At 34.9% G+C, this 13,705-nt stretch overlaps 2 protein-coding genes across 5 annotated transcripts in view; one reads left to right on the top strand and one right to left on the bottom strand.

Annotated features, from left to right (window-relative positions):
• RFX7 (regulatory factor X7) overlaps positions 1-13,705 on the top strand; it is a 143,242-nt gene that overhangs the window by 109,498 nt on the left and 20,039 nt on the right. The gene's annotated exons all lie outside the window — the stretch shown is intronic.
• On the bottom strand, positions 4,867-5,284 carry LOC125105008 (40S ribosomal protein S24-like). The gene has a single exon (XM_047738013.1). The coding sequence runs from the start codon at positions 5,242-5,244 to the stop codon at positions 4,927-4,929; it is 318 nt and encodes a 105-aa protein (XP_047593969.1). The 5' UTR covers positions 5,245-5,284; the 3' UTR covers positions 4,867-4,926.

Below are 13,705 nucleotides of genomic sequence, written 5' to 3'. Positions count from 1 at the left end.
CATGTTTTGAGTGGCCTCTTTCTATCAAATAGCTTTTTTGATGGTTGGAAATGAACTGTTTTGAAAAAATACACATAATTATTCAAAATTTAATTGATATATTAAAGTATCTATTAATTTTTATTTATTGCTGCCTAACTTCAGAAAATTTGGTGAGAAGGGGCACTTGGGTGGCTCAGTCGTTTAAGCTGCTGACTCTTGATTTTGGCTCAGGTCATGATCTCAGAGTCCCTGTGCTCAGTGGGGAATCTGCTTAAGGATTCTCTCTCTCCCTCTCCCATTTCCCCTCCCCCTGCTTGTGTGTTTTCTCTTCCCCCTCCTTTCTAAAATAAATAAAATAAAAAATGAAAAGAAAATTTGGTGAGAAGGAATGCTAATCTAGGTAAATTGAATTATAACAGCTTAAGAAAAATGCCCTCTGTTGTTTTTGTCTGTCTAATTAAGCTCTGTAATGATAGGTGTGGATAAAAGGAAGAAAGATGCTGACAAGGTCAGATTCATTTAACTGGATAGCTCTAACTTGGGCTATTCCTGACGTGGAATTTTTCTTCTCTGCCCCCACTATATCCTATGTGCCTAGTAAGTTTTTGCAGTTAAGATAAAAGTAGTCTAAGAAATGACATAGGCACTGTTTCAGCATTTTTATTTTACTCTTTTAAATTTGCTAATATATTTAGGTCATATTATTGTGTTTAGATTGAAGGTTAAAGAGTACTCCCAACTTTCCAAAAAGACTTTAACAAGATAGTGTGCTTGGATTTATTTTTGTTTATTTATTTATTTTTACTGGATCACTTTACTAAGTGATAGGGAAATTAAACAAGGATGAAAAAATACATGTTTAAAGGAGAAGTACATATAGCAAGGTAGTCCTCCATGGACCATGGAAGAGGAGAAGCAGATTATACTGAGCTCTCTAGTAAGTCAAGAATGCCAACAGTGAATTAACTATAGAAACAAAAGTCTTAAGCCATTTTTGTTGGGGGGAAAAGACCACATAAGCTGTTTTCATCAGGAAAATTCACTGGGCAAATATGAATGTATATTTAAGAAAATAAGCTATATTACAGGATAGAAAGTTTTCAACTACCATTTATTTCGTGGAAAGAGCAGCCCAGTGTTGTGCCATGTCTAAAAGATCAACCATAGTGGATACCATCAGAAAAACACAAAACCAGCAAACTAACATTTCACCATCTTATAAAACCGTAATGCTGCCAGGTACTTTGCCAAGTAGACACTGCAAGACCTTAACAAATTCCTAATTTGGGGAATATCATTACTCTTTTAGATGTCTTCACTTTCTGTTCATTACTGTCATCATCTACTTTGAAGAATAGCTTTGTTTTCAAGGCAGTTTTCTCTAACATCCTACTATACAAAATTTCAAATGTAACAGAATTTTGAAAGAATAATTTTTTTATTATGTTAGTCCCTATACAGTACATCATTAGTTTTTGATGTAGTACTCCATGATTCATAGTTTGTGTATAACACCCAGTGCTCCATGCAGTCCTTAATACCCATCACCAGGCTCACCCATTCCCCCCATTCCCTCCCTTCTAAAACCCTCAGTTTGTTTCCCGGAGTCCATAGTCTCTAACGGTTCATCTCCCACTCCAATTTCTCCCTCTTCATTTTTCCCTTCCTTCTCCTAATGTCCTCCATGTTATTTCTTATGTGCCACAAATAAATGAAACCATATGATAATTGACTTTCTGTGCTTGACTTATTTTACTTACATAATCTCCTCCAGTCCCATCCATGTTGATGCAAAAGTTGGGTATTCATCCTTTCTGATGGCTTATACTCCATTGTGTATATGGACCCATCTTCCTTATCCATTCATTCATCTATTGAAAGGCATCTTGGCTGTTTCCACAGTTTGGTTGTTGTGGACATTGCTGCTTGAACATTGGGGTGCATATGGCCCCCTTTTCACTACCTCTGTACCTTTGGGGTAAATACCCACTAATGCAATTGCTGCGTCATTTGAAAGAGTAATATAAGAATATCCAGATATTCTCCACCTAGATTTAAGTTTTTTTCTTATACCATATGAAAGTAAGTTGTGGATATGCCTAAGGATAAGGACAGTTACTTATAACTATAATATTTTTATCACATCTAAGAAAATTAACAGTTCTACATTCCATCTATTCTCTGGTTTAGAGCTATTTTTAACACAGAAAAAACATTTTTGTCATTTTTGAAGACTACGTATGTCTTAATGATTTGAGAACAGTGAAACCTTACTGAGATGCAAATATGATTGGCTAGCTCATATCCCAACAAATGAGTCACTTCCACTTCTATCTTAAAGCATATGATGCAGATTTATGTAGCAGCAAAAAAAATCTCAATTTACTGTATGTCATAGATAAAGAAAATTATTCACAGATGGGTGAAATTAAAAATTTTTGTTTAGCTTTTTAGATTCTATCTTTTGAGCTAAAAATCACATTATAAAATTCACTGTTTTAAGATTGCACAATTCAATGGGTTTCTTTTAGTACATTTATAAAGTCATGCATCAGTCACCAGTAATGCCAGAATATTTTCTTTACTTCCCCAAATTCCGTATCCATTAGCAGTCATTATCCATTCTTCCTTCCTCCCTGGACTTGCAACAAATAACTACTTCATGGCTAATGAATTTGCCTATTCTGACCTTTCATATAAATGGGACCATACATTATGTGACCTTTCCTATCTGGCTTCTTTGACTTAACAAAATGTTTTCTGAGTTTATCTATATTATATTATATATCAGTACTTCATGCCTTTGTAACCAGATAATATTACACCATGTGAATATACCACATTTTCTCTATCCGTTCATCAGTTGATGAACATTTGTGTTGTTCCCACTTTTTAGTATTATAAATAATGCTGCTCTGAAGTTTTTCTGCTTATGAAGTTGCTACAGTTTTGTATGGACATGTGTTTTCATTTCTCGTGGGCATATACTTAGGAGTTGAATTGCTGAATCAAATGGTAACGCTTATGTTTTAAGTTTTTGAGGAATTACAAAACTGTTTTTGAAAAATGGCAGCACCATTTTACATTCCCACCAACAACATAGGAGGACTGCATTTCTCCACATTCTTGCTGTTACTTGTCCACATTTTTGTTGTTGTTGTTATAGCCATTCCAGCTCATGTGATGTAATAGCCCATGGTTGTGATTTGTATTCTCCTGGTGACTGATGATGATGAGCATCTTTTCATGTGTTTATTGGGCATTTCTATACTTTGTGTGGAGAAAATATTCATTCTCTTCCTATGGAAAAATAACCATTTCTTTGAGAAATACTTATTCCCTTACCATTTTTATTTGTTGTTTTCTTTTTTGTTTAGTTAGGTTTCCTCTATATATTCTGGATACTAGATCCTTAGTAGGTATATTATGATTTGCAAATATTTTTCCCATCTGTAGGTTGTCTTCATTTTTTTATAGTATCCTCAAACGCGTAAGTTTTTAATTTTTATTAAGTCCACTTTATTTTTTCTTTTGTTGCTTGTTTTTTTAGGTATCAGATCTAAAGAACTATTGCCTAATCAACAGTCATGCAGATGTATACTGTTTCCTTCTAAGAGTTTTATAGTTTTAGCTCATACTTTTGGGTCTTCACATTTTGAGTTGATTTTTGTACACAGTGTGGCATAGGTACCCAGATTCATTCTTTTTCCCATGGATACCCAGTTGTCCCAGCATCATATTTCAAAAAAACTATTTCTTCCCCATTGAATGGTCTTGGCACCTTTTGAAAAAAACATGTGACCATAGATATGTGGGCTTATGTCTAGACTCTGAATTCTGTTCCATTGTTCTGTATATCTTTCTTTATACTAGTCTTATGCAGTCTTGATTTGTTGAACTTTGCAGTAAGTTTTGAAATTAGGAAGTATGAATCTTCCAGATTCATTCTATTTATTAAGTTTATTTCTAAGGGCTTTTTTTTTATGACATTGTGAATGGAGTTACTTCTTAAATTTTATTCTTGATTGTTGCTAGTGTATAGGAATAAGACATTTTTATATATTGATCTACTGTCCTTCAGTCTTGCTGAACTAGTTACCTCTATGATAGTTTTTTTAGTATATTCCTTAGGTTTTTCTGTATATAATATTGTGTCACCTGAGAATAAAGATAGCTTTATCTCATTCTTTTCTGGCTTTTATTCCATTTTCTTGCCTAATTGCCCTGGCTGAAATCTCTAGTACAGTGTTGAATAGAAATAGTAAGAATAGATATCCTTCTCTTCTGCCCAGTTTGAAGGGGGAAGATTTCAGTGTCCATCATTAAGTATGATGTTAGTAGTGGGTTTTCCATTAGATGATCTTTATCGGGTTGAGGAACTTACATTCCATTACCACATTGGTGGATGTTCAAGTTTGTCAAATGCTTTTTCTGCACCTTTTGAGGTGATCATATCAAATTTTTGCCTTATGCAATTCATAGAGTATATTACATTATTGATTTGATTAATTCTTGTATATTGAGCCTATCTTGTATTCCTAGGATAAATCACACTTGGTCATGGTCTATACTCTTCTAAATATGATGATAGATTCAATTTGCTAGTATTTTGTTAAGGATTTTTGTATCTATATTCATAAGGGATCTGGGTTTTTATTTTTCTTTCTTGCAATATCTTTGACTGATTTTGAAATCAGGGTAATGTTGACCTTACAGAATGAATGACTTTGGAACTATTCCATCTTCTTTTTTTTTTTTTTTTTTGACACATTAACATTCTTAATTTATTAATCCTCTTCTGAAAAATCTGCACAATCACCACAGATAAAGCCACTGCAGCATCTTTACTCCTTCTGTTGTCCAATCTCCAGCTCACTTTTTGTCAGCACTAGGATCGGGTTTTGCAGTCCCCCTTACTTTCTTCATTCTGTTCTTGCATACTTTTCACTGTTTTCTTGAGGTCTTCTTCTCATATAGACCATGTCTTACAAGTCTATGTTCGGATTCATTTTTCTTTGCATAATCCAAAGAATCATAAGTCATGCCAAAGTCATTTGTCTTGCCACTACCAAAATGGGTTCTGAATCCAAATACAAATATGGCATCTGGTGTGGTCTTGTACATTTTGGCTAGTTTTGCCCAAATTTCTGTCTGAGATACTATTGTCTTTTCGGAATAAAGGACATCAATAACCATTTGTTTGTGCTGAAGAAGTCGGTTGGTCATGAATTTCCTGGTCCAGATAGTTACTGTGTCATTCATGATGGAGGCCAAGCTTCAAGCAGCTGGAGAGGAAAAGAGTCCATCTAATATTTTTATGAAAGAATTTATGAAGGATTGGTATTGATCTTTAAGTGTTTGGTAGAATTCAACAGTGTGAGACCATCTAGGCCTGGGCTCTTCTTTGTGAGTTTTCTTAAATTACGAATTCAATCTCTTTTTATAGGTCAGATTGCCTTATTTCTTTTTGAGTCCATTTTGGTAACTTGTGTGTTTCTAGGAATTTATGTATTTTGTGTAGATTATCCTATCTGTTGACATACAGTTTTTCATAGTATTCTCTTCTTTAGTACCTTTTGTTTCTATAAGTTTACCTATAAGATTAGTAGTAATATTTCTCTTTCATTCTGTTTTTAGTTGAGCCTTCTTTTTTTTTACTCTTGATCAATTTAGCTAAAGGCTTATTAATTAGATTTTTTGTCTTTTTAAATACTCAACTTTGGGGTTTATTACTTTTTTTTTCTATTGTTTTTCTATCCCCTATTTCATTTATTTCCACTTTAATCCTTATAATGCCCTCTTTATGCCTACATTAGGTTTGGCTTCCTCTTACTTTTCTAATTTCTTTTTTTTTTAAGATTTTATTTATTTATTTGACAGAGATCACAAGTAGACAGAGAGGCAGGCAGAGAGAGAGAGAGAGAGAGAGAAGCAGGCTCCCCGCTGAGCAAAGAGCCCGATGCGGGGCTCGATCCCAGGACCCTGAGATCATGACCTAAGCCGAAGGCAGCAGCTTAACCCACTGAGCCACCCAGGCACCCCATTCTAATTTCTTAACATGGAAGATTAGGTTATTCATTTGAGACCATTTTAAATGTACTAAACATGCAGCTATAAATTTCCCTCTCAGCACTGCTTTCACTGTTCTATAAGTTTTGGTATGTTGTGTTTTCATTTCTTTTCACCTCGAAGAATTGTCTAAAATTTTTTGTAATTTCTTCTTTGACCCATTTATGATTTCTACATATGTGTGAATTTCCCATTCCTTTAGTTATTGCTTTCTAATTTCATTCCATTATAGTTGGAGAAAATACATCGTATGATTTTATTCCTTTTAAACATGTTGAGACTCGTCTTACAGCCTAATATACAATCTGTCCTGGAGAATGTTTCATGTGCATTTGAGAAGAAGATATATTCTTCTATCACTGGGTGTTGGAGTGTTCCATGAGTATCTGTTAGGTAATTGGTAATATACTGTTATTTATGTCTTCTCTTTCCTTGTTTATCCTCTTCTTAGTTTTATCCATTATTGAAAATGGAGTCTTGAAATCTAGAATTATTATTGTTGAATTATCCACTTCTCCCTTCAATTTTGATCACTTTCGTTTTATGTATTTTGGAGCTCTGTACTTAGGTGCATAATAGGTTATAACTGTTATATCTTCTTGACAGATTGGCCCTTTCATCATGAAAAACTCCTTTCTTTGTCTCTAGTAACAGTTTTTGTTCTAAAGGCATTTTCTCTGATACTAGTATAGGCACTCTCTTTTTCGGTTACTTTTGGCATCCTATATGTTTTTCTGTCCTTCTACTTTGACCTATTTTTTTTCTTTGAATTTAAAATATATGTGTAATATGTAGATGACATATAGTTTGATAATATTTTATTCTAAATCCAGTCTGCCTCTCCCTGCTTTTAATTGAAGAGTTTAATACATTTATGTTTAATGTGATTACTGATAAGATAGGATGTACATTTGCCATCTTTGCTAATTTTCTGTATGTTTTATGTCTATTTTTGTTCCTCAATTCCATTACTGACTTTGTATTAAATGGGTGTTTTATAATGAACCATTTTAATTCCCTTATTTCTGTAGATATAGATATAGATATAGATATATAGATACATACAATTATTTTCTTTTATGGTTATCCTGGAGATTGCAGTTAACACCTCAATTTATAAAAAGCTAGTTTGGATTAATACCAATTTAATTTCAAAAGTATACAAAATCTATTTCCTATATATGTGTATCTGTTGTTTGTGTGTGTGTGTGTGTCTGTGTGTGTGTATACTCTCCCATACCCCCATTGATCTTATGAATTATCCATCCATCAACACAGATTTGTATTTGGTGTTTTATGCAGTTGTCTTTTAGATCAGATTTGAGAATAAAGGAGTTACAAGTAAAAAATACATTTAGACTGAATTTTATATTTACTTTGTGGTTACCTTTACTGGTGCTCTTTATTTCTTCATGTGGATTTAAATTACTGTTTGGTGTTCTTTTATTTAAGCCTGAATGATTCCCTTTAGTATTTTCTGCAGAACCATTCTGCTGGTGATGAATTCTCTGATGTTTTTGTCTGACCATTGAGGTCTCTACTCAGCTAAGTGGTCAGGTATTGATTGGACAGATATTCCTTTAAACACCTTAAAGCAATAAATCTCCCAGTCTTTGCCAAAGGGCTCTGTGTATGTTGGGATATGCTGTAAACACTCAGTCATATAATTGACAGCCCTTCTTTAGCCTCCACTTCCTACATTTGTGGAGCCTCAGATTTAGCCAGAGGTGAGAGCTTGGGGTCTTCTAGGGTCTTGAGATGCACACAGCTCTTTGCATATGCATTACCTTCTAGAGTCCCAGGAATAAAATGGAGCTTTTCAAAGCTTCTGTGGAAATCTTACTTACCCGTTTTTCCTTTTAAGGTTTTTGGTTAGTCTGTTATCTGCCCAGCTATTATCCACTAAAGTTAAAACATTTGCCTGCAATTTATTTTATTTTATTTTTTATTTTTAGAGAGAGGAATGGGGGTGGGGCAGAGGGAGAAAGGGCATCTTAATTAGACTCCATGCCCAGCGCAGAGCCCAGCTTGGGGCTCAGTCTCACAACCCTGAGATCATGACCTAAGCTGAAATCAAGAGTCAGACATTTAACAGACCGAGGTACCCCTGCCTACAGTTCTTTTTAACAGTTTCCCCTCTGTACCCTTCCATCTCCTCAAGAGAGAAAGCTTTTTGGATTAGGCAAGTTCTGAGACAGGTCATATATAGCCAAAGATGGGGTCTTACAAGAATCTACCACAGGAGACAAATAATGACAGTTCTTTAGGATGTGGCCTTGAGAGAGTTCCAGCTGTGTTATGTTCATTCTGACCTCCAGACTGAACTGGGAATATTGGACTGTTACTTTTCAAGGCTACCGCTTGATCATGAGGGAATCAGATTAAGGCAAGTAAGTTAAAGTGATACAAAGCTGTTCTTATTGAAAATCAGCCTTTTTTTTTGGATAAGTGCTCTAAAGTTTACTGCAAGTCTTGCGTTAATTTCCAAAGCTTTGAAAAGTTGATATTGACCAGCTTTGCCAGTTTTTCCACTGTTTTATGGAGAAGTGGATCTCAGTGCTTGTAAAGTGCAAATTTTACTGATGTCACCAAAACTATAAAGTTGAAATCCATGAATGTTAAAGGACCAGAAATGTGATTGCAGTTGTAACTGCAATGCTTCATTGAAAAGTTAACTGAAATGAGCCAGCAAAGGAATAGCCATTTTAATCATAAGAAATAAAAACTGCTCACCTGGAAGACAAAAACCTCTATAAAGACTTTCTAAAGGTCTATAAAAAAGTATAAACTATAATAAGGACTTCTTCTAAATTGTATTTGATATTTCCCTTTGTTACAGCATGAAGTCCAAAGCCTTTATTTTTCAGAGAAAGGCATAATTTTACAGTAGGGGAAGATTTAGACTTTGAAACTAGCCACATCTGAGTTTGATCCTAAATTAGGCATATGCTGGGGTTTGTAGGTGTAGGCAAGTCCTTAACCTATAGTGTCAGTTTGCTTTCTATCATTCTGAAAATATCCTACTCTTTTCGTTAAGGTTTAGAATTACATATGTAAACTGTTTATCACAATGCTTGGAATAGAGTAAGACGTCAGTGTGTCACAGCAGTTGTTATTATTCAGACTCCCACGATCCAACGTTTTGGCCTTAGCTGATACAAATCTTATTTTATATAAACCTGACAAGAGTAACTGCTCTCCTGGCTTCTGTCACCACAGATGAGCTTTGTTTATTTTTTTAAAATTTTATGAATGAAATTATACAAGAAATTGGTATCTGTGTTCTTTTCTACTCAACATGTTTATAAGTTTCATGCATTTTGTTTTGTGTGGTTTTGACTCATTCTAATAGCTGTTCACTGTTCCATTTATGAATATATATTCTTTGTTCATGTATGAACATGGGGGCTTTTTTCCCCCTAATTTGGGTTTTCATTTGCTTTTCCTTGAATTTAAGTTGAGGGCCTTTTTATGTGTGTTTCTGGCCAATTGGCTCTATGCTATTTTTGAGAATGTGTTTAAATCTTTGCCCATTTTTCTAATCTGTGTAAACATTAAAGACAGGTTAAATATATCTCACTTATTTTCTGCTAACATAGTCTCTAGAAGAATGCCATATTGTACATATTTTATCTATATGTATGTATTGATTTGAGATTTTATGCAACAAATCTAATTGGGAACTGATGAGTATTATTAAGAAGGAGCTTTGTTGGGGTTGCCTAGCCTAGGTGACTCAGTCAAGTAAGTGTCTGCCTTGCTCCAGTCATGATCCCAGGATCTTGTGAACCAGCCCCATGTCGGGCTCTCTGGAGGAAGCCTGCTTCTCCCTCTGCTCCTCCCCCTGCTCATGTTCCTGCTCTCCTCCTACCCCAGATAAATAAATTAATTTTTTTTTTTTTTTCTTTAGAAACGGCAGGGGGAGCCTTAGGGCACCTGAGTGGTTCATTCGGTTAAGCAGCCATCTCTTGATTTCCACTCAGGTCATGATCTCAGGGTTGTGAAATCCAACCCTGTGTGGGGCTCCGCACTCAGCAGGGAGTCTGCTTGAGATTCTTTCCCTCTGCCCCTCCCTCCACTTGCATGCAAGCTTTCTCTTTCTCAAATAAATAAATCTTTAAAAAAAAAAAAAAAGGAAGAAGAAGGAGCCTTTTGAAGATTTTGCAGTGCCGCCATTGTATGTATGAAATACCTATTACATAAAACTGGCTCATTAGTGGTATAAAGAACCACTCACTAATTAACTACCCTTGCAAATCATCTTTACCCCTCTGTTCCTTAATTTCCTCATCTACAAAATGGTATGATTACACAAAGTGATATGGAGCCTATTGGTTTGTTGTTGTTGTTGTTGTTGTTGTTGTTGTTGTTGTTGTTGTTGTTGTTGTTAATGTAGACAACCTTGTTTCTGTCTGAATTTATCCTCTTACTAACATTTCAGAAATATTTGAAATTATTGAAGAACTATTAGTATAGTATGATTGGATTTGGATGGAAATTGAGAGAAAAGAGATGGTTAATCAGGAATTCATTGAGCCAAGTCCTGGTGCTTCAGTGTTTTTGTTCGTTCTTAAATGTAGGCAGTTACTATCTATATTCATATAATCTGAACATTTTATATTAGGTTAATCTAAAATAAAGAACAGAAGCAATTCAAAAATAAAAGTAAGGGTACCAAAAAAGTTAGCATTACATACAGAGTGTGATCAACATACATATGTATGTGTGTGTATGTGTGTGTGTATACATATGTGTATGTATGTATATATATATATATATATATATATATATACACACACAAGTGTGTGTGTATGTGTGTGTGTGTGTCTTCATTTTTTAAAAAGATACTATCCAAATTGACCAAAATGATGGTTGTTTTAAGTAGCTCTCATAGGCAATAGTGAGAAATCAAGCCTTTCTTAAGAAATAATAAAAGAAATATTAACCTTTTTTTAAAGTTTTTATTATTTGAAAGAGAGAGCACGAGCTGGGGGAGGGGGTCACAGGGAGAGGAAGAAGCAGACTGCAGACTCTCCACTGAGCAGGGAGACCCACGTGGTGTCTCTCAGGACCCTGGGATAATGACCTGAGCTGAAGGCACCCCAAATACTTTTTACAATGATTAAATAGTTAAGAACACAAATTCCTTTTTTTTTTTCCTTGGGATTATTACCTAAAGTCATGTGTAATAATTGGGGCGCCTGGGTGGCTCAGTCAGTTGAGCCCCTGACTCTTGATTTTGTCTCAGGTCATGATCTCAGGGTCATGAGATCAGGCTCTGCACTCAGTAGGGAGTCTGCTCAAGATTCTCTCTCCTTCTGCACCTCCCCCTATGCACGCACGCTTTCTCACTTTCTCTTTAAAATAAATAAATAAACCTTTAAAAAGAATTAAAATCATGGGTATTAATTCCTTGAAAAAGGAAAGGCAATTTGGAAGGAAACACCTGGTTAATAAAATCATAAATTATACTTATATGTACATTATAATTTAACTCTTTTAAAATTAGTTTTGTTGACTTCAAAGTAATCTTTCAGATACATTGTTTCTTTATTAGTTGCTTACCACAAAAATAAGATTACCTGAATTTCAAAAGTGATATTTTATCTTACTCTAAGCTTGACTAAAAATATTACTAACAACTCTAAATTTCTCTATAGGGTTTAGGCTAAAAGACACTATAACTAACCTAACAAACTTAGGCTGTGCTTTTCCAGTATGCTGTCCTCTGAGACACCAAACCATCACATACATAACACTATGCACTTCTCTAGTGTTCTCTAAGTGTTCTTTCCAAATGCCAGAGCCCAGTGGACTTCAGCTATGCCCACACTTAGCTTTATAATATTGTTCTTCCCAGAATATGAACAACTCACCAGTATCTTTCAGAAAAGAGGTTTCAAACTTATCAGGAGCTGTAATTTTTGCAATTGTCCCCCAAAGAATACCTCCACATTGCTGGGTCTGATAGGCAGTGGGACTACACTTGTAGTTTCATAGGACAGTGTATGTTTGCATACTTTTAAAAGCTGCTACCTAAGGACCTGGCTTTCCATTAGCTTGATTCTAGGTGTTGAAATCCTCCTTTTTGGGGCACTGACAGGTCTTGGCATATATTTAACTACCGGAAGCTATTAAAATTATACAGACTACTTGGACAAACACAGAAGATTGAGATAGCCAAAAAGTAGGGCAGAGTTGAACGACAAGGCTCACCTATGTGAGTCTACTCCTTCAAGATGGGGGAGGTGGCTGTTTTATCTAATGTATAGAAACCAATACAGAGTGGAGCAAAATGAGAAGGAGGAATATGTTCCAAAGGGAAGAACAAGGTAAAACCTCAGAAAAAGAAGAACTTTTTGAGATGTAAGTAATTTAGCTGTTAAAGAGTTCAAGTAATAGTCATAAAGATGCTCACTGAACTTGGAGGAAGAATGGATGAACATTGTGAGAACTTCAACAAAGAGATGGAAAATGTGATAAAGTACCAAATAGAAGTCACAGAGCTGAAGACTACCATAACCAAATTGAAAAATACACTAGAAGGGTCAACAAAGACTAAATGAAGCTGGAGAAAAGATCAGTGAGCTTGTAGGTAACGCAGTAGAACTTGACCAACCAGAGCAGCAAATACAAAAAAGAATGAGACCGTGATACCTTAAGGGACTTCCTGGACAAAATCAGTAGACTAACATTCACATTTTATGAGTCACAGAAGAAAAGAGCTAGAGAAAAGGGCAAATTTATTTGAAGAAATAATGGCTGAAAACCTCCCTAACATGAGGAGGAAACAGAGACCCAGATCCTGGAAACTCAGAGAGTTCAAATTAAGATGAACTCATAGACCCACACCAAGATACATCATAATTAAAATGTCTAAGGACAAGGAGAGAATTTAAAGCAGCAAAAGAAAAGCAACTTGCTATATACAAAAGATGTATGTGGCACATCCCCCATAAGGCTACCATCAGATTCATCAGCAGAAAATTTGCAGGCCAGAAGAGAGTGGTGGAATATATCAAGTGTGCTAAAAGAAAAACATTTCCAACCAAAAACACTCTACCTGGCTAAGTTACCATTGAGATGTGAAGGAGAGATAAAGAGATTTCCAGAGAAACAAAAGCTAAAGGAGTTCATCATCACTAAATCGTGTTAAAGGGACATCTTTAAGTAGAAAAGAAAAGATACTAATAACAAGAAAATATATGAAAGAATAAATCTCATTGGAAAGGTAATATATACTAAACATTGTGGAATAATCATAAATTAGTGTGAAGTATGGAAAACAAAAGTAAAGATAACTATGATTACAGTATTTAAGGGGTACATTAGACAGTTATAACATAAAAACATAAAACATGGAGGGGGGAAAGTAAAGATGTTGAGTTTTAAAATGTGATCACACTTAAGTTGATTAAAACGAGCTTAAAATAGGCTGCTATACAGATACGTTGTTATATGTGAGCCTTCTGATACCACAAAGCAAAAACCTATAGTAAATACTCATATGATAGAGAGGAAGCAGTATAAACATATTACTAAAGAAAGCCATCACACCACAAAGAGAGTGAGGAAAGAAGAAAAGAACAGAGGGAAACTACAAAAACAGCCAGAAAACAATTAACAAGATGGCCATAAGTACATTCCTATCAAT

Source organism: Lutra lutra, chromosome 7, assembly GCF_902655055.1.
Source record: "Lutra lutra chromosome 7, mLutLut1.2, whole genome shotgun sequence".
Taxonomy (NCBI): domain Eukaryota; kingdom Metazoa; phylum Chordata; class Mammalia; order Carnivora; family Mustelidae; genus Lutra; species Lutra lutra.
Note: the sequence above shows the minus strand (reverse complement) of the source record. Positions and strands in the feature narration are given on the sequence as shown.